Genomic DNA, 18,099 nt, shown 5'->3' with positions numbered 1-18,099 from the left:
AGAGCCCGCGCTGACCTTGGCTGGCTCGCAGCCGAGACCGATAGGCGGCGCGCGCGGCGGGCTTGCCTCTTCGTCGTCCTCTTTGCACTCGGGAGCCTGGGAACGGGGCAGCTTCTCGGGAGCGCCGCACAGGGGGCTGACTGCTTTCTGCAGCCAGGATCGCGCTCCCACCTGTGGGTCCAGCGCTCACTCACCCGCGAGCAGTCGCCTGTGTTTCTCCCTCCACCCAGGACAGCCCTCCCCAGCGCTGCTTGTTGAGCGTCAGGTCTGCACGGGGCAGCTCAGGGCTCCCTTCTTCCTGAGGCTTTCCTTGCCCTCTGGGCTCCAGCTGGCCCTCTCACAGTGCCTGTCCCACCTCTCATCACCCCTCAGAGGTGACAGGTTAGAGGGCGTGGCCGGAGACCGTTCCTCCCTTAGTGCCCGGGGCCCAGCCGGCAGAGTCTGCGTTGGATGGGAGGCCCTGGGAAGCGGGGAGGCTGGGCCTGAGCCCAGGGGCTGGGAGGTGGAGGCTGAGTCCTGCCCGAGTGTCCCTTTAATAGCTTCTGGCTTGGCCCTGCTTGGCGCCTGCTTCAGCTCCCCGTTCAGCTGTGGCTGCAGCTGCCGTGCTGACTCACGCAGCCTGGCCGCCAGCAGGAGCTGGGAACATGGGCTCCCCAGGCGCCGGGGTGGGCTGGGGGCTTCTGGATTACAAAACGGAGAAGTATGTGATGACCCGGAACTGGCGGGTGGGCGCCCTGCAGAGGCTGCTGCAGCTGGGGGTCGTGGTCTATGTGGTGGGGTAAGAGAACAGACCCCGGGTGTGCTGGCTAGAGGGGTCACGGCTAGGCTGAGGGGCGAAAAACTTAGTCTTCAGGGTCTGGGCTGCTGGTTGGTGGCAGGGCGGGAGGTGGGGAGAAGGAAGTTTCTCCATCTGTCTAGAGGCTGGGGGGGTGTCAGAGCAGGGCCTGTGCTCAGGTGCCTCCCTACATCCTTTCCTGGGCCTTCTTCCCAGCCCTGTGCTGGACGCCAGTGCCCAGCAGGATGGACCCCCTCCCCACACCGGGGGCCCTTGGCCGGGCGGGAGGTGGTCCCTGACACTCGTGAGAGCTGGAGCATTGAGGACCCCAGGAGAGACCACCAGTTCAAGCTGGGTTGGGGGCGTCTTTGAGGAGGAAGCCAGATCTAGACAGGGCAGGGGAGGGTGTTGGCTGGTGAAGGAGGTGATGGTGGGCGTCCCCAAGCCCATGGGTGCCCAACAAGGGCCCTAGCTCTCGGACGTGTGGCCGGAGCTCCGGCCTAGGCAAGGAGTTTGGTGCGGGAGACCAGGTGGGGCCCCTGAGCCCCGGGCTGGGAGCCAGGAGGCCACGGGGGAGAGGGCTGGGGACGCACCACGCTGCCCGCCTGTCCTCCCCAGGTGGGCCCTCCTCGCCAAAAAAGGCTACCAGGAGCAGGACCCGGACCCCCAGGTCTCTGTCATCACCAAGCTCAAGGGGGTCTCCGTGACCCAGATTGAGGAGCTGGGGAACCGGTTGTGGGACGTGGCTGACTTCGTGAAGCCACCACAGGTGGGTGACCCGGAGCTGCTGCTGGGTGCTGCCCCCTCTGACCGCCCCAGTCCCACCGTGAACGCGTGCAGGGGTGACGGGGCGCCGGCCCCAGAGGGGCCTCGCAGAGCAGTGGCCTTCCAGTGGAGGAGGAGATGGTTGGGAGGCCAGGCCAGAGAGACGCGTTCTGCAAGCCTGCATCCGGAACGGGTGGAGGACACGCGGTGTGTGTGCACGGCGGAATGCCGCCTGTGCCTGCTCGGCCGCTCAGCCTCGTCCTGCTCTGGGCGACCCCATGGCCTGTAGCCCAGGGATCGAACCCTTGTCTCTCATATCTCCCACATTGGCAGACGGGTTCTTTACGGCTAGTGCCACCTGGGAAGCCCCCCAGGGGAACGCGCCTCAGCCAGAGAAAGAATGAAGTAATGCTGTCTGCAGCTACGCGGATGGGCCTGGAGACGCTCAGACAGGGACAGACGATCTCGCTTACGTGTGGAGTCTAGAATGTGACACACGTGGACGTATCTACGCACAGACTCACGGCTGAAGGCCGCAGACTTGCGCCTGCCGAGCTGGGGGCGGTGGTGAGGGAGGGAAGGACTGGGAGCTTGGGATCAGCAGATGCGAACTGTTATAGAATGGATAAGCAATAAGCTTCTGCCGCATAGCACAGCAAACTATATTCAGTACCCTGTAATAAACCACGGTGGCGGGACCTCCCTGCTGGTCTAGGGGTTAAGACTCCGCCTTCCCGAAGCAGGGGCCCAGGTGTCATCCCTGGTTGGAGAACTAGGTCCTGCCTGCCGCGACTGTAGATTCCCACACCGCAGTGAAGATCCCATGGGCCGCAAGTTTAAAAATAATTTTTAAAAAACATAATGGAAAAGAAAAAAAGAAAAAGTCTGCATCTGGAAAGGACAGGCGTGTCGGAGCTCAACACATGAGCTTGGGGGTGGGGTGGGGGGGCCACGGGGGGCTCTCCTTCTCCGCCCCCAACCACACTGTGTCTCCTGCCCCGCCTCCCGTCACGTCACCCAGGTTGTCCGCCCCTCAGTCTCCTCTGCTATCCTGCTGACTCCCAGATTCTAACCCTGGTGGCCCCCGCCTGAGCACAGCTGCCTCCCAGGGGCAGGCCCACCTCATCAGATGGGAAATCACCTCCTGCCCCCAGCGTGGCCTCTCGTCCTCCAGTGACGTCCCCCCCGTCCACGTCGGGTCCACTGGACACCCCCCTGCCCCTCCCTCCTGTTCATTCCACTTCCTAACAGCTCTCACGGCCGCCCGTGCCGTCCCTGGGTCGGGCTGACGGAGGCCTTCTGCTGGGTCCCCGTGCAGCAGCCGGGCTTGCTACACTGGAGGCGTTTTCCTGGGGCTCAGGGCTGATGATCTGATGGATCTAGGGCCCCCTCCCTGCACGAGCCGAGCTGCCAGCTTCTGACCTCTCCTGGTGGGGGACAGGGAGCAGAGACCCACCCTGACACTTCTCTTCCAGGGAGAGAACGTGTTCTTCTTGGTGACCAACTTCCTTGTGACACCAGAACAAGTCCAGGGCAGGTGCCCAGAGGTAAGACTGCCCAAGGGCTTCTGCCCGAGGTCCCTAGTTCCAGAGTCTGTCCCCGGCGAAGTGTCCGGGACCCTTCCTCATCCTGGTCCCGCCTCAGGGGAATTTTGGAGGTTGTCAAGGTAACAGGCCTCAGGTGGACTCTGACAGCCAGAGGCAAGCTGGAAGACCACCACCCTTTTCTAGACACAGCCTCCATTAATGTGCCCCGGGGGCAGCTTCCGTTTCTGTGAGCAAACGGCACACTGCTGCCCATGCCAAGCTCAGGGTCGCCCACGATCTCTGCGTACTTTGCCCTGCAGCTGTGGTCCCTGCCGTCTAGAAAATCTCACCGTCCCCAGAAGCTGCACCTTTCCTCCTCGCCTGAGGGCGTCCCAGGGTCCAGCCTCTGCCACAGAGCCCACTGACCCTTCTCTCCAGCTGCGGATTTTTTATCCAATTTTTTTCAAATTGTGATAACATACGCATAACATCAAAATTACCATCTTAACCATTTTTAAGGGTTCAGTTTCCTGGCTGTGGGTTTTGCCTGAAGAGTCCTGACCCAGGACACTGCCTTAGAAGCCTACCTCCGTGGCGACATTTTTCTTTCATTGAGGCTAAAATGTAATCACTTGCTGGCTGGAGAGAAAGGGTGCAGTCAGCTGCCCGAGTCCTGCTTGGTGGTCCTACCTCTGTTGCTGGGGTGCCCATGTGCGCAGTGGGCCCCATCTTCCCTTGGCAAACACGATGTCCTTGCCTTTGCAAACGCTCACGGACATCTAGTCTTGGTTCAGTGTGTGGACTGTCCTGAAGTTTTGCTGGGGCTGTGGTTCTGTCTTTTCTGGAATCCGTGGGATTCCTCTTTGTTCCATGTCCCGGCTTCTGACACTTCCCGTGAAACGGCGGGGGCCGGGCTGTAACGCATCAGATCTGACCACCCGCCTTCCTCAGAGCTGCTCCTCCGGGGATCCTGGTGGGCTGGTCCTCCCAGCACACACGCTGTGCTCCAGATGGTGCCACAGCCTTCAGAAACCCGCAGCGCCTCCCCCGGGGCCTGCAGAGCCCCGCCCACACACGCCAAGGAGCTCCGGGGCAGAGGGCCCGGCCACCAAGGCAGGTCATGGGGTGGCGCAGAGGCTGCCGCTGGGAGTCCCCGGGAGGGCCTCTGCCAGCGCTGGAGGCTCAGGCAGGGCTTCCCGCTGGACCCCAGGCTCTACAGGGGTCTTCAGGCTGTTCAGGCAGAGGGGGCTGCGTGGGCAAAGGCCCCCCGTGTCGGGTGAGGCCTCTCAGGAGTCACCTGCTGCTCGGTGGGGGTGGAGCCTCCCTTTGGACGGGAGTAGGGGTGGCGGTCCCAAGGGCCCTGCGGAGGAGCTGGGCTTGATCACAGGAGCATGGGGGTGCGGGGGGCTCAGGGGAGGGGTGCTCCATCTTCGGTGCCTTGGAAGGGGCCATTCGGGAAGCCAGATGGAGGAGGACGGGGCCTGGGGGGGTGCCCACAGTGGCCCAGCCAGGCGGAGAGGAGGGACAGACGTGGGACACAGGTGGGGACCTCGAGGCCGGGCAGGTGGCCCCACACTGTCCTCCGTCTGCTCAGCTCGTTGGGCCCAGAGCCCTGTGACCACCAGTGTTCCCCACGCTGCCCTGAGCTGGGTGCCTTGGGCAACGGTGTCCAGCACCAGCCAGGACAGAACTGCAAAGCCGCGTCTGTGAGACTGTGTCTCCCTCTGGTGCCTGGAGCCTTCCCCTGCTGGCTGACCCCCAGAACTCTGTCCCCACCTGCAGGCAGCCACGACCCCGTCTTACAGGAGAACAAGCCGGGATGGGGCGAGCCTGTGTGCTCCCAGGCCGTCCCACCGGGGCTCGCCCACGGTCAGTGCCCAGTGGCCCCACCCGGCACGCCCTCACCCTCCCTGCCGCCCATCACCTCCCCTGTTCTGTCGTCTGAACTGGACCAGAGCTGCTGGGCCTGGCCGTGTCACTCCCATCCCCCCAGGAGGAGCGGGTCAGGAGTCTTGCTCAGCCTTGGAACTCCGCCTGCACCCGTCTCCCGCTGCGGCTGCCAGCTGCATGTTTATCTGCAGCCTCCAGCTCTCTCGGGTGCCCCCAGACTCAGAGACCCCCGAGGGGCTAAGGCAGGAAGGGGTGTGTCCCCCTGTGCGGGGCAGGCTCCCCAAGGGAGGCCCCTCCAGGCCCTTGGCGGTCTGCTCTCCGCCCCCAGCACCCGTCCATCCCGCTGGCTAACTGCTGGGCCGACCAGGACTGTCCCGAGGGGGAGACAGGGACGCACAGCCACGGTAAGCGGGCCCGCCTTCCAGGACCTCCCCGGGCTGGGGGGCTCCGGCCCAGGGGACCCTGGGTGGTCTGCGTCTCTCCTTCCTGTCAGCCGCCCTCCCCCCCACCCCTGCCCAGGCCCCATGGAGATTCGAGGGCCTGGGGTTTGTCCCGTGTTTTCAAGGCATAAAGACGGGCCAGTGCGTAGTGTTCAATGGGACCCACAGGACCTGCGAGATCCGGGGCTGGTGTCCAGTGGAGAGCGGCGCTGCGCCCGTGTAAGCCCCCCAGGCCCCGCCCCGCCCCCGACCACGGAGCCTGCCTCTCACATCCCCCCTCCACACCGCAGGAAGCCCCTGCTGCTCCAGGCTGAGAACTTCACCCTGTTCATCAAAAACACCGTCACCTTCAGCAAGTTTAACTTCTCCAAGTAAGCGGGGATGGGGTGCGGTGGGGTGCGGTGGGGTGTGGTGGGGTGGGGGGGCTGGCAGACCGAAGACCCTCCTGCCCCCTGTCCGTCCTGACTGCCGCCCACCCCTCAGGTCCAATGCCCTGGACACCCAGGACCCCACCTACTTCAAGCTCTGCCGCTACGATCCCCGCTCCAGCCCCGCCTGCCCCGTGTTCCGCATCGGGGACCTCGTGGCTGCAGCCGGAGGGGTCTTTGAGGATCTGGCACTGCTGGTGGGTCCCTGGTGGGCGGGAAGTGGTCCCTGGTGGCCCGGGAGGGCCCGAGAGCTGCTGGGGCAGTGTGCGCTGTGTGCAGGGCGGGGCCGTGGGCGTCCACGTCCGCTGGGACTGTGACCTGGACAGCGGGGGCGCTGACTGCCGGCCCCAGTACTCCTTCCAGCTGCAGGAGCGGAGCTACAACTTCAGGTGCGGCCCCCCACCCCCACCACCTGCCCCCAGAGCCCTGGATGCCCACTGTGGGGGCGGGTGCCAGGGCCCCCAGCACAGGCTCCATCCAGCCTCCACTCTGCACCCCCTCTGCCTCTGGGACCTCCGCCCCTCCTCCCCAGCACCCCCGGACGGTCCCCCCAGAGCCCTGGATGCCCGCTGTGGGGGGCGGGTGCCAGGGCCCCCAGCACAGGCTCCATCCAGCCTCCACTCTGCACCCCCTCTGCCTCTGGGACCTCCGCCCCTCCTCCCCAGCACCCCCGGACGGTCCCCCCAGAGCCCTGGATGCCCGCTGTGGGGGGCGGGTGCCAGGGCCCCCAGCACAGGCTCCATCCAGCCTCCACTCTGCACCCCCTCTGCCTCTGGGACCTCCGCCCCTCCTCCCCAGCACCCCCGGACGGTCCCCCCAGAGCCCTGGATGCCTGCTGTGGGGGGCGGGTGCCAGGGCCCCCAGCACAGGCTCCATCCAGCCTCCACTCTGCACCCCCTCTGCCTCTGGGACCCCCGCCCCACCCCCAGTCCTGCCTCCAGCACTCCCTCCACCACACAGGGGTCTTCTTATTTTACTTTTTCCTTCAGGTTTTATTTTTAAAAGTTCCAAAGTCTATAGAAGAGTTCAAAGATTAGTACCTTGAACACCCATGTCGCCTTTGAGAAAAAGAATCTAATGACTTGAGTTTCCTGAACTGTGTCAACAATAGTCCGAAAACTTTCTATTTTCTAATCCAAGGTGTGGTCAAGGAACTTGCACTAAACTTATTGTCACGTCTGAGTCCCCCAAGCAGAACCCACCCCACCCCCTGGGATCCTGTCCTGCCACCTCATGTCACCTCATCATGTGTTTACACACACATGCATGCACATGCTCACACATGCACACGCACACCCGTGAGCACATGTGCATGCACGAGCACATGCTCACACGCATGAGCACACACAGGCACACACATGTGCATGCTCGCACACAGATCACATGCACACACGTATGAGCACACACGGACACGTGCTAACACGTGAGCACACACATGCACATGCGAGCACACACGAGCACATGCTCACACGCATGAGCGCACACAGGCATGCACACATGTACATGCTCGCACACAGAGCACATGCACACACACATGAACACACATGAACACATGCTAACACATGAGCACATGCTCACACGCATGAGCACACACAGGCACACACATGTGCATGCTCGCACACAGATCACATGCACACATGCATGAGCACACACAGGCATGCACACATGTACATGCTCGCACACAGAGCACATGCACACACATGAGCACACACGAACACATGCTAACACGTGAGCACACACATGCACATGCGAGCACACACGAGCACATGCTCACACGCATGAGCACACACAGGCATGCACACATGTACATGCTCGCACACAGAGCACGTGCACACACATATGAGCACACAGAGCACGTGCTCACACGCATGAGCACACACAGGCACGCACACATGTACATGCTTGCACACAGAGCACGTGCACACACGTATGAGCACACACGGACACGTGCTAACATGCGAGCACACACGAGCACATGCTCACACGCATGAGCGCACACAGGCACGCACATGTACATGCTTGCACACAGAGCACGTGCACACACGTATGAGCACACACTAACACGTGAGCACACACGTGCACATGCGTGCACACACACACACACACACACGAGCACACGCTCACAGGCTCACACAAGCTCACACAGCCCCCAGGTCTGGAGGCGACAGCCTTGGCTGCTGCCCGGGCCTCACCTGGCCTGGCTGCCCCGACCCCCCAGGCCTATGCTTTTTGTAGAACTGCTTCTCAGCCTCTGGAAAACCAACCCAAGAGCCCCTGTAGAAAGCCTTTTCTGGTTCCCAGGGGAGAGCGAGGTCCCCCTCTGGACCCCAGAGCCCTGGGCCTGCGCCCAGCTCCCCCACTGGTGTCTGTTTAGGGACCCTTCTGCCCCACCCCCTGGGCAGGCAGGGAGCTCCTGAGAGATGGATCCCAGCTTGCATTGCCCCCGTGTCCTCGGCAGCCTCTCGGGATGCTGAGCAGGGATGGGGGTTTGTGGGGTCAGCAGGTGAGTGGGATGGAGGCTGGGGGCGGGCCGAACAGGCCACCAGCCTCTCTTCTGCCCCCAGGACAGCCACTCATTGGCGGGAGAGCTCGGGTGTGGAGGCCCGCAGCCTGCTCAAGCTCTACGGGATCCGTTTCGACATCCTGGTCACAGGGCGGGTAGGTGGGCAGGGCAGGGCGAGGGTGGGGGTGATGGTCACATCACTGGGTGGGTAGGTGGGCAGGGCTGGGGGCAAGTGATGCTCATGTCACGGGGCAGGTACCTGGGCAGGGTGGGGGTGGGGGGTGACGGTCACGTCACTGGGCGGGTGGTGGGTGGGCTGGTGGGGGGCCAGGGGGTGGGGACAGTCATGGCTCAGGGCTCACCCCGTCTCTCAGGCAGGGAAGTTCGGGCTCATCCCCACGCTTATCTCTCTGGGCACAGGAGCAGCCTGGCTGGGCGTGGTGAGTGCGGCGAGGGTGGGCAAGCACGCGCCTGGCCCACCCGACAGCTTTGCGGGCCCCCGATGTCAGGTCTGGTTGGGGGAGGCCTGGGGGGTGGGCCCGGGGCACAGCTCAGCCCTGTGCCCCCAGATCACCTTCCTGTGTGACCTGCTGCTTCTGTACGTGGATGGAGAAGCGCACTTCTACTGGAGGACCAAGTATGAGGAGGTATGCTGTGCATGCCAGGGCCTGGGCACTGCCTGTCTGGGGCCTCAGCCCGAGCCCCGACCCTCTGCCATCGTCCTCAGGCAAAGGCTCCAAAGAGGACCGCCCGCCCCGAGCAGACGGAGCTGGCACCCGCACCCCCACGCCCGGCTGTCCAGGGGCCTTAGAGGGGGTCCAGCGCCTGTCCTGACGGCCACGGCTGCTTCCGGGAGCTGGACACCGAGGCTGTGGCCCCACTGGATGGCCCGTTCCTGAGGCCTGCTCCTGCTGGTGGGGGCTGGGGCTGGGAAGGCGGGGCCTCGCCTTGGGACCCTCGTGGGTGGAGTCCGCAGGACTAGGACAGGGTGGAAGGACACCTCCTCCCGGGGCGGGGAGCGGCCCAGAGCCGCCTACGCAGAGACCTGCGGCAGGGTGCCGTCCTGGGGCTCCAGCTGCGTCTGTGCGGAAAACCCTCTCCCAGCTCTTCACCAGGATGCCCAGCGCGGCCCCCACACTAGTGGTCCACACAGCCCCCCCTCTGGCTTACAGACCCCAGCCCTCCCCTTGGTCAGCACCCCCATTTTGAGCCCCCATCTCAGAGCCCCAGGGTCTGAGGCAGAGTGTCTCTGCTGCTGGGATCCGCTGCTGGGATCCTCTCCTGGAATTCAGACTGGGCCGGGCAGACGGCCCAGCCCTTCCCCGTGGCAGCCCTCAGGCTCTGGGGGGCTGGGACTGACAGAAGACCAAGGACAAGCTGCTCCGGTGATGGGCTAAGCCCCCTGGAGACACCCAGCCCACCCCCTGGAACTGTGCGGGTGGGGAGGAGTGGTGGGAGAGGAATTCTCCACTGCCCAGGGTCACCCCCGGGGCCAGCCTGCAGCAGCAGCTCTCTGGAGGCCCTGTCCTCCGGGAGCGGAGCCCCAAAGCTAGAAGGAATGTCCCAGACAAGCCCCAGAGGCCACGGCAGTCTGGCCAGGGTCTGGTGTACAGTCCTCATGGGGTCTGGGTCTGGGTCCCGCCTGCTGGACTCCTGGCAGAGGTTCGGGGGTGCCCGCGTGGGAGGCCTGGGGCTCTTTCTCACGGGGCCCGGCGACCAGGCGTGCTGCCCGCGGCCGGGGCAGTGATGCGGGCCGGCTGTGGAGGGCCAGCTCTGGGCTCAGGCTGGGCGCGAGCTGCCTCTTGATCCCCAGAGCAGTGTCCCAGGGGGCGGGGGGTGGGGGACGCCCTCAGGGCCAGGGCAAGGGGTGTGAGTCCGTGCATGGGCCCAGACAATGCTGATGGACGGCTGCAAGGTCGGGGAGTAAAGCCTGCTGAAGCCACAGCTTCCCGCGTGCTCCTTACAGGCAGGGTCGGGGCAGGTGGTGTCTGCGGGGGCACAGCATCGCCCAGGAGACCGGCGGGCCATGCGGGCTGGGCCTGGGCCCTTCCCAAGGACCAGAGGTGGGGGGAGAGCCGGAGGGCACTTGGGGCGGATTCTGGCACTCGGGCACCCAGCCTGGGGAGGCACCAGGGTCTGAGCCTGGAGGCCTGGGGCCTCAGTCTGCACATGCCGCGCCCATGGGTACGTGTCCGGAGGTGCGTGTGCTCATGCGGGCATGCCTCTGCCTCCCTGGGGCGACCTCAGGCACACGCCACGCTCTCGGGGAGCCAGGGAGACAAGGACACCCCGGAACTCCTCTGCCCTTCTAGGCGGCCTCCCCGGGGCCCGGGCACCTGTGTCGGGCCCGTCCCCCAGGGGAGGGAAGCCTGACTCTGCCCCTCTGTGCTGGCGTGGCGGGGTGCTGTGGCATCCTCAGAGGGGCAGAGGGCACTGGCCTGAGTGTGCTCAGCCCAGGGCTGTCCGGAGCCGGCACCTCACCCGTGCGGAACCCCAGCACCCCTGCTCCACCCTGACAATCGAGCGAGCCCTTCCCGGGAGCCGGTGAGGACCCGGTGCCTCAAGATCCACGGACATGACACGGCCACACGGCTGGTTGAATGGTTCCTATTGTGGGTCCCCGAGACAGGGCGTCCTCCCCACTCGCCCAGTAGCTGGAAGGGGTCGCAGAGTCCACCGCCCCAGAGCTGGCCATGCCCACTCCAACAGCGATGTGCAGCAACGACCCCTAAACTAGAGTCTGCAGGTCCCAGGGGCCCCCCCTCAAGATGGCAGGCCCGCAAGCCTGCCGAGCTGCCCTGAATGGAGGGTGGGCAGCTCTCACGGACTGCCAGGGCCCTGGGCCAGCGCCCGGCCTGGGTCCTGCGCCGTCTCCTCCAGCCTGCCGTCGGGGAAAGCCACGTAGTGGGCAGTGACCAGCCCCGGCGGCTCCCGCCAGTTCTCCTTGCTGTGCCAGATGCCATAGCCAAAATACACCAAGAGTCCTGCCGGGGCGGTGCGAGCGTGAGCAACAGGCCCCGGCCCTGCTCACCCTCCGGACCACTGCCCCCCACCCCCGGAAGCAGGCCCCCGGTGCCCCAGCCCAGCCCCCGACTCACCCATCAGCAGCCAGATGGTGAAGCGCACCCAGGTCAGGTAGCTCAGTTTCAGCATCAGGCAGAAGTTGAGGACGATGCTCAGGGCTGGAATCAGGGGCACCAGGGGCATCTGGGGGGGCAAGGGCAGGGCTGGGCTGGCTGCAGGGGCCCACCGGCCCAGGGCCCGCTTCTGCAGGCCTCTGAGCCTGTTTCTGCCTCTGGAGACTGTGGAGCTTGGGGCCCACCCGCAGACACGGGGACATGCCCGGCGGAGGACGCTGGGTGGTGGGCTGACGGCGGGTACGGGGGGCGGCTGGGGGTTACCTGGAAGGTGTCCTTCAGGCGTTGCTGCTGGTGGGCCCCCAGAACGAGGAGACTGAGCAGAAACGCGACACCACTGCACAGCAGCAGCAGGAGGTAGGCCCAGAGCGGGAGGCGCAGGACCGAGTTCCCCAGCATCAGCCCGCAGCTCAGGGCTATCGCGGAGACCACCAGCCCGCAGATGGCCCAGCGCGCGGCCGCGCCGGGGCTGGCCCTGTCTAGGAAGCCCAGGTAGGGCCTCAGGGCTGGCCGCAGCCGCCCCGGCTGGGGGCCCTGCCCCGTGCGCACCAGCTCCAAGTGGTCAGAGAAGGAGTTGTACTCCATGGCCTTCGGGCCGGAGCCGGCCAGGCTGGGCGAGCTGGACTGAGAGGCCGTCTGGAATCGCAACACGAGCACGCTGATGGCCACAAAGGTGTAGGCCAGCAGGGTGCCGATGGACAGGAACTGCACCAGGGCTTCGAGGTCCAGCAGCAGCGTCACCAGAGCCGTGAGGGCCCCGAATACCAGGATGCCCAGCAGAGGCACCTGCGTCCGGGGGTGCACGTAGGCAAACGCCTTGAAGAAGAGCCCATCGACGGCCATGGCATAGACGATGCGTGGCAGGCAGAAGAGGCAGTTGATCTGGACGGTGGTCATGGCTGCGGCAGAGGGTGAGGGCTGGTCAGCGCGGCCAGCATGCAGGCACCCCAGAGGCTGTGGCAGGGGCCCCTGGGAGCCTGTGCCTGAGTTTATCTGGGTTCTCGGAGTGAGGCTGAGTGCCTGCAAGGTGCAGGGCGGTCACCCCTCCTCCAGCCCAGGAATGGGACACCTCAGTCTAGGTTGCGGGCCGGGGGCGGGGGCGGCAATCTGGTGAGGGCTGAGTCCCTGTGAAGAGGAAGCACGTGCCCAGGCCAACATCCCCATTATAAGGGGGCCAGCGGGTCCCTGCCCACAAGCCTGGGTGGAGTCTTAATAGTCAGCACCTCCCTGGGTTACAGCTGGTAAAACTGAAGCCCAGACAGAGATGTGTGTCCCCCCTCAACCTGCCCCAGGAGACCAGGGCAGGACCCCACTCACCACAGATGGAGCCAGTCGCCACGAGGTAGCCGGCCCAGCCGTAGCCCCGCTGGTAGAAGGCGTCAGCGAGTGCAGAGTTAGGGTTCAAACTGTGCCAGGGGGTCATGAGGGTGAGCACGGTGGAGACCAGGATGTAGGCGGTGGCCGCCAGCCCAAGCGACAGGGCAATGGCCAGGGGTACGGCACGCTTCGGGTCCCGGGCCTCCTCGTTGGAGGCGGCAATGACATCGAAGCCCGCAAAGGCGTAGAAGCAGGTCGCCGTGCCAGACATGATGCCGGAGAAGCCGAAGGGTGCAAAGCCGCCCTCCCCCTCACCCCAGTTGCTGGACCGGGCGAGGATGAAGCCCAGGACGACAATGAAGAGGATGACGACCATGCTGACGGTCGATAGGGTGTGGTTGAGCCAGGAAGAGACGCGGGCCCCGCAGGAGACGAAGGCGGAGGCCAGAAGGATGATGCCGGCAGCCAGCCAGTCTGGACTTCTGGCCAGAAAGGGCACCTGCCAGACACCCAGGTGGGCCTCGGTGAAGTTCTGGATACGGTGGTCGAACATGGCGTCCAGGTAGCCGCTCCAGGCGCGGGCCACAGCAGCACCAGCGATGAGGTACTCGAGCACAAGGTTCCAGCCGATGAGGAAGGCCCACAGCTCGCCCACGGACACGTAGGTGAACAGGTAGGCAGAGCCCGTGCGGGGCACACGGGCCCCGAACTCCGCGTAGCACAGGGCTGCCATCAGGGAGGCCGCGGCGGCCACGGCGAAGGACACGATCACGGCAGGGCCGGTGATCTCCTTGGCCACGGTGCCCGTGAGCACGTAGAGGCCGGAGCCCACTATGGAGCCCACCCCCAGCAGGGTCAAGTCCAGCGTGGACAGGCAGCGCTGCAGCGACGTCTCCATGGTGCTCTCCTCCAGCGGCTTCTGTCGCTTCAGCTTCTGGCAGAAGCGCACCAGGCCAGCAGCGCAGGGCCGTCCCGGGGCCATGGTGGGCAGAGAGGAGCAGAGCAGAGCCCTGAGCCAGCTGCAGGCACCTACCAGGGCCAGAGGGGAGTGACAGGCTGCCCGGCCTGCCGTGTGATCACACCCTGGGTCCCAAGTGCCCTTAACAGTGGGCTGCCAGAGGGCTGGGCTAGGCTGCGGGTGGGCGGGAGAGCCTTCTGCCTCCAGGGCAGGGCAGGGAACCTAGTGGAGCTGAACCCAGGCGTGTTGTGGGAGGGGGAAGGGTGGACTCGAGGGCGCAGAGAGGCAGCCCCAGGGAGCCAGACTGGGAGCCCAGAGCCAGGTGGAAACCCGAGACTTCCTGGGAGCTGGGCCAGGCCTCCAGCACCCGGAACAGGCGCTGGGCGTCACCTGGGTCCCCCTCCCCCGCCCCGCAGGCCGGAGGAGCCACGCAGCGGCCCGAAGGAAGGAACGGGGATCCCAGGCTCCTGGCTGCGCCCCTGCCCCCGACTTGCCGCCGCCACCCCTGGCGACATCCCTGCCGCCTCACTGCCCCATCCTCAGGTACTCCAGCCTTCGCCTCCTCCCAGCCCGAACCCGTCCCCTCTGCCACCCACCTGCTGCCGCCGCCGCAGCGCCACTCTGGCGCCCCGCCCGCGGTGCCGTCCTTCCGCGCGCAGAGCCCGCCCCCACCCCTGGGCGCCTGAGCCAGCGCGGCTGCACCTCAGTGACACACAGCCGGGCAGCCCTCCCCTTCCTCACCCTGGCTCCAGGGACGCCCCATCCCTGGGCCTGGTTCACAGACGAGGAAGCCCAGGCCAAGGCGAGCGGGGTGCCCCTGAGCGGGTGCAGTTCTGGTGGCAGGGAGCGGGTCTGGAGCCCACCTGCATCCCACTGGAGCAGACTCCCTCCTCGATCCCGCCACCCCCAGTGCTGGGGCTCTGGGACCTCAGGAGTCAGGCTGGCCCTGGTGAGCTGAGGCTGCAGGGCTGGCTGAGTGGCCGGCTGGGGCGGCGGGCAGCCACTACATACACAGCCGAGAGGGCCTGTGAGTTGACAGGAGGCCCTGCTGGCTGTTCTGAGCCTCTGGTTGCAGAGAGAGTCCCAAAGGAGCAAGCAGTCTGCCAGGCGCCACCTGCAGCCCACCGGCACCCAGCGCCCCCAGGCCCCTCAGATGCCACCGGCCGCCGCTCCTAGCCGAGGGGCACCTGTGTCAGGCCAGGGGGACCCTGGGGGACCCCAGGGCAGCCCCCACTGGTGATGTCAGTGAGAGGCGCAACATCCTGAGCGCCCACACCATGGCCAGTCCCACGTCCCATCACGTGACAGGCGTGTTTGTTTCTGGGTTGGAGGGGGGTCTTTGTCCTGCCCCTCCCATTTCTTTGAAAGTGAAAACATCGGTGTGACAGTGTTCACTCCTTCGTGGAAGAATGGTGACGATCCATCCGAGCAAAGCCAAGCCAAAACAGTAGCCACTTCCTCCAGTTCTCGTTTTCAGGCTCCTATGTGGCTTGTGGAATCAGGGTCTCAGGGGCCCTGCAGTCTGTCTGGCTCAGTGGGCTCCTGACGGGATGGTGGGCTCCGGGCAACCTGATACCACTTGGGACGTTGCCTTAGCCAGCCCCCTTGCTCCCTTCTGTTATTTGGCTGATTTTTTTTTTAAATGATAATGGTAGCAATTGTTATTTTTATTTACTTTTGGCTGTGCCTTGTAGCGTGGAGATCTTAGTTCCCAACCACAGATCAAACACCCGGGCCCCCTGCATTGGGAGCGTAGAGTCTTAACCACTGGACCACCAGGGAAGTCCCGGGCTGATAATGTCTTAAGGAGCTTCTCAGATGGGCTCCCACTTCCTGCAGGAAAGACGTCCGCCTTAATTTGCTCCCGTGTGGCCAGAACTGAGCGGGTATTTTTTGTTCTGAAGTGCCTCCACAGAAACGCAGAAAAATGCATTTCAAACCCAGAGGGCTGGGCAGTTTTATAACAGGAGGTCCCGAGAGGCTTTACTGATGCCCCTGAGAGAGCTGGTACACGTGCCTCAGGGCACTGACTTCTGTGCCCAGAGAAGTGCTCTTACCATAGGCACTAGCGTTCAGTGGAGTCAAGGCCACGCATGATTGATACAGTAGACTAGCCTGCCAAGGGCATGGCAGGGACCCGTGTGAACAGACGCACACCATGAAGATGCAGCAAGAATACAGCACCAACAAAGGACTACCCTGAGACCAAGCCCAACAAAGACACCACAAGAGAAGTACAGACCAACATCCCTTAGGAATGTAGACGGGACTTCTTCAGTGATCTGGTGGTTAGGACTCTGAGCTTCCACTGCAGGGGCACAGGTTCAATCCCTGATCAGGGAACTAAGGTCTTGTGGCAAAAAAAAAAAAAAGAAAATATAGACACAAAATTGATCAACAAAATACTAGCAAATCAAATCCAGGAATGTATAAAAAAGGAGCAAGTGAGGTTTATCTCAGGAATGCAAGATTGATTTAATATATGAAAATCAATCGGTGTAGTACACTATACTAATAACGGACAACAACCACATGATCATCTCAACAAACAAAAGAACGTTCAAGGAACTAGGAATCGAAGGACTGGCCTCAACCTGATGAAGACCATCTGTGAAAATCCCTGGGCTCCTGTGTTCGGCGGTGAAAGACTGCAAGCCTCCCCTTCCTGGTAGGAGCATAAAGATGTCCACTCCTGCCTCTTGTTTTCAGCATCTTACTGGAGGATCTAATCACGGCAGTTCGGTGAGAAAATGATATAAAAGGAATCCAGATAGGAAGGAGGAAAACTGTGTGTAGTCACAGATGACATGACTCTATGTACTAGAAAATCCCTAAGAATACCCACACACGTAAATATTAGAACTAATAAGCAGGTTCAGCAAAGGCACAGAAGATGTATGTTAAAAAAAATCAATTGCGTTACTACACACTAGCAATGAGCTATCCAGAAATGAAATTGAGAAAACAATTCTCCTTACATAGCACCAGAAAGAATAAATGTATTTATAAACATGCTCAGAGTAAATTTAACAGAAGAAATGCAAGACTTATACATGGAAATCTACCAAATGTGATTGAAACGAGGAAGACCTAAATAAGTGGAAGGACAGCCCATGTTCCTGGATTGAAGACTTAACGCGCTCAAGATGCCAGCACTCTCCAGAGCGGCCTGCAGACGCAGTGTGATCCCTATTCAGAGCCCAGTTGCCTGTTGTGCAGAAAGCATCAGTCTGATCCTAAAATTCATATGGAGATGCAGGGGCCTAGAATAGCCAACACAGGGCTGAAAAAGAACAGAACTTGAGGGCTTATACTTCCTTTATTTCTAAACTGAATATAAAGCTACGTCATCAGGACTGTGTTACTGAAATCAGGATAGACATGTTTTTTAGGTTAACCACTGATATTTTTACTAGTTCCACATGACCTTTTCCCAAACGTCATGTAGTTGGAATCATACAGTATGTAACCTTTTCAGATTGGCTTGTTTCACTTAGCAATATGTGTTTAAAGATCTTATGTCTTTTTTTGGGGGGTGCCTAATGTCTTTTCATGGCTTGATAGCCCATTTCTTTTAGTGCTGCGTTGTATTTCTTGTCTGGATGTACAACAGGGTATCCATTCACCTACTGAAGAACATTTTGGTTGCTTCCAAGCTTTGGTAAGTATGAATAAAGCTGCTATAAACATCCATGGGCAGCTTTTTCTGCGGACGTAAGTTTTCAGCTCTTTTGGGTAAATATCAAGGAGTGTGACTGATTGCTCAGTCACGTGGTGAGAGTAAGTTTAGTTTTATGAGGAACCACCAGACTGTGTTTCAGAGTGGCCATACTCTCTGCGGCCCCGGCAGCACAGAACAGGAGCCCCTGGGCTCCACGCGTCTCCAGCACTTGGTGTTATCAGCGCATCGGATTTTGGCTGTTGTAGTAAGTGCGTCATGGTTCAGATGATAAAGAATCTGCCCACAAGGCAGGAGATGCGGGTTCATCCTGGGTCAGGAAGGTTCCCTGGAGAAGGGAATGGCTGCCCACTCCAGTATTCTTGCCTGAAGAATTCCATGGACAGAGGAGCCTGGCGGGCTACAGTCCATGGGGTCGCAGAGAGGCGGACACACCTGAGTGATTAAGCCCATACACACAGTAAGTGTTAGTGGCATCTCCCTCTTGTTTTAATTTGCACTTCCTTCGTGACATATGATGTAGGGCATCTCGATTTTCTTATTTGCCACCTGTGTATCTTCTTTGGTGAGGTGTCTGTTCAGATCTTCTGCCCATTTTAAATTGAGTTGTTGGTGTTCTTATTGTTGAGTTTTAAGGGTTCTTTGTACATTTTGGGCAGCAGTCCTTTACGTCTTTTGCAG

At 62.2% G+C, this 18,099-nt stretch overlaps 2 protein-coding genes across 7 annotated transcripts; one reads left to right on the top strand and one right to left on the bottom strand.

Moving 5' to 3' along the window:
* Positions 1–271: 271 nt before the first annotated feature.
* Positions 272–10,803, top strand: P2RX6 (purinergic receptor P2X 6). 5 transcript variants are annotated; one of them, XM_043901089.1, is made up of 12 exons: positions 272–700; positions 1,394–1,544; positions 3,016–3,087; positions 5,285–5,360; positions 5,522–5,615; positions 5,687–5,767; positions 5,880–6,021; positions 6,104–6,213; positions 8,389–8,482; positions 8,702–8,767; positions 8,897–8,974; positions 9,055–10,803. In XM_043901089.1, the coding sequence occupies exons 1-12, from the start codon at positions 645–647 to the stop codon at positions 9,136–9,138; spliced, it is 1,104 nt and encodes a 367-aa protein (XP_043757024.1). In that variant the 5' UTR covers positions 272–644; the 3' UTR covers positions 9,139–10,803. The 5 variants fall into 5 exon arrangements, 4 of the variants coding, with proteins under 4 accessions (XP_043757024.1, XP_043757022.1, XP_043757025.1 ...); XM_043901087.1 differs by having other exon boundaries at positions 272–778; XR_006340946.1 differs by lacking the exons at positions 5,687–5,767; positions 5,880–6,021; positions 6,104–6,213; ... (2 more) ...; positions 8,897–8,974; positions 9,055–10,803 and adding an exon at positions 4,018–4,183 and having other exon boundaries at positions 272–778; positions 4,853–5,360; positions 5,522–5,614.
* Positions 10,804–10,918: 115 nt separating this feature from the next.
* Positions 10,919–14,704, bottom strand: SLC7A4 (solute carrier family 7 member 4). 2 transcript variants are annotated; one of them, XM_043901084.1, is made up of 5 exons: positions 14,603–14,704; positions 12,782–13,810; positions 11,729–12,363; positions 11,426–11,534; positions 10,919–11,311 (listed from the first exon to the last, which is right to left on the bottom strand). In XM_043901084.1, the coding sequence occupies exons 2-5, from the start codon at positions 13,761–13,763 to the stop codon at positions 11,148–11,150; spliced, it is 1,890 nt and encodes a 629-aa protein (XP_043757019.1). In that variant the 5' UTR covers positions 13,764–13,810; positions 14,603–14,704; the 3' UTR covers positions 10,919–11,147. The 2 variants fall into 2 exon arrangements, with proteins under 2 accessions (XP_043757019.1, XP_043757020.1); XM_043901085.1 differs by lacking the exon at positions 14,603–14,704 and adding an exon at positions 14,336–14,375.
* Positions 14,705–18,099: the final 3,395 nt, after the last annotated feature.

This window comes from Cervus elaphus, chromosome 5, assembly GCF_910594005.1.
Source record: "Cervus elaphus chromosome 5, mCerEla1.1, whole genome shotgun sequence".
NCBI classification, from domain to species: Eukaryota; Metazoa; Chordata; class Mammalia; order Artiodactyla; family Cervidae; genus Cervus; species Cervus elaphus.
The sequence above is the reverse complement of the archived record's forward strand: the minus strand, read 5'-3'. Positions and strand labels throughout refer to the sequence as shown.

Bases quoted from the DNA above. Each gene is read 5' to 3' on its own strand.
- P2RX6 (XM_043901087.1), top strand. From the start codon at position 645: ATGGGCTCCCCAGGCGCCGGGGTGGGCTGGGGGCTTCTGGATTACAAA. The intron at 779-1,393 runs GTAAGAGAACAG...TGTCCTCCCCAG, and splicing joins GTCGTGGTCTATGTGGTGGG to GTGGGCCCTCCTCGCCAAAA. The intron at 3,088-5,284 runs GTAAGACTGCCC...CTCCGCCCCCAG, and splicing joins TCCAGGGCAGGTGCCCAGAG to CACCCGTCCATCCCGCTGGC.
- SLC7A4 (XM_043901084.1), bottom strand. From the start codon at position 13,763: ATGGCCCCGGGACGGCCCTGCGCTGCTGGCCTGGTGCGCTTCTGCCAG. The intron at 12,364-12,781 runs GTGAGTGGGGTC...CCTCTGCCGCAG, and splicing joins GGCGACTGGCTCCATCTGTG to CCATGACCACCGTCCAGATC. The intron at 11,312-11,425 runs GTGAGTCGGGGG...CCGCCCCGGCAG, and splicing joins CACCATCTGGCTGCTGATGG to GACTCTTGGTGTATTTTGGC.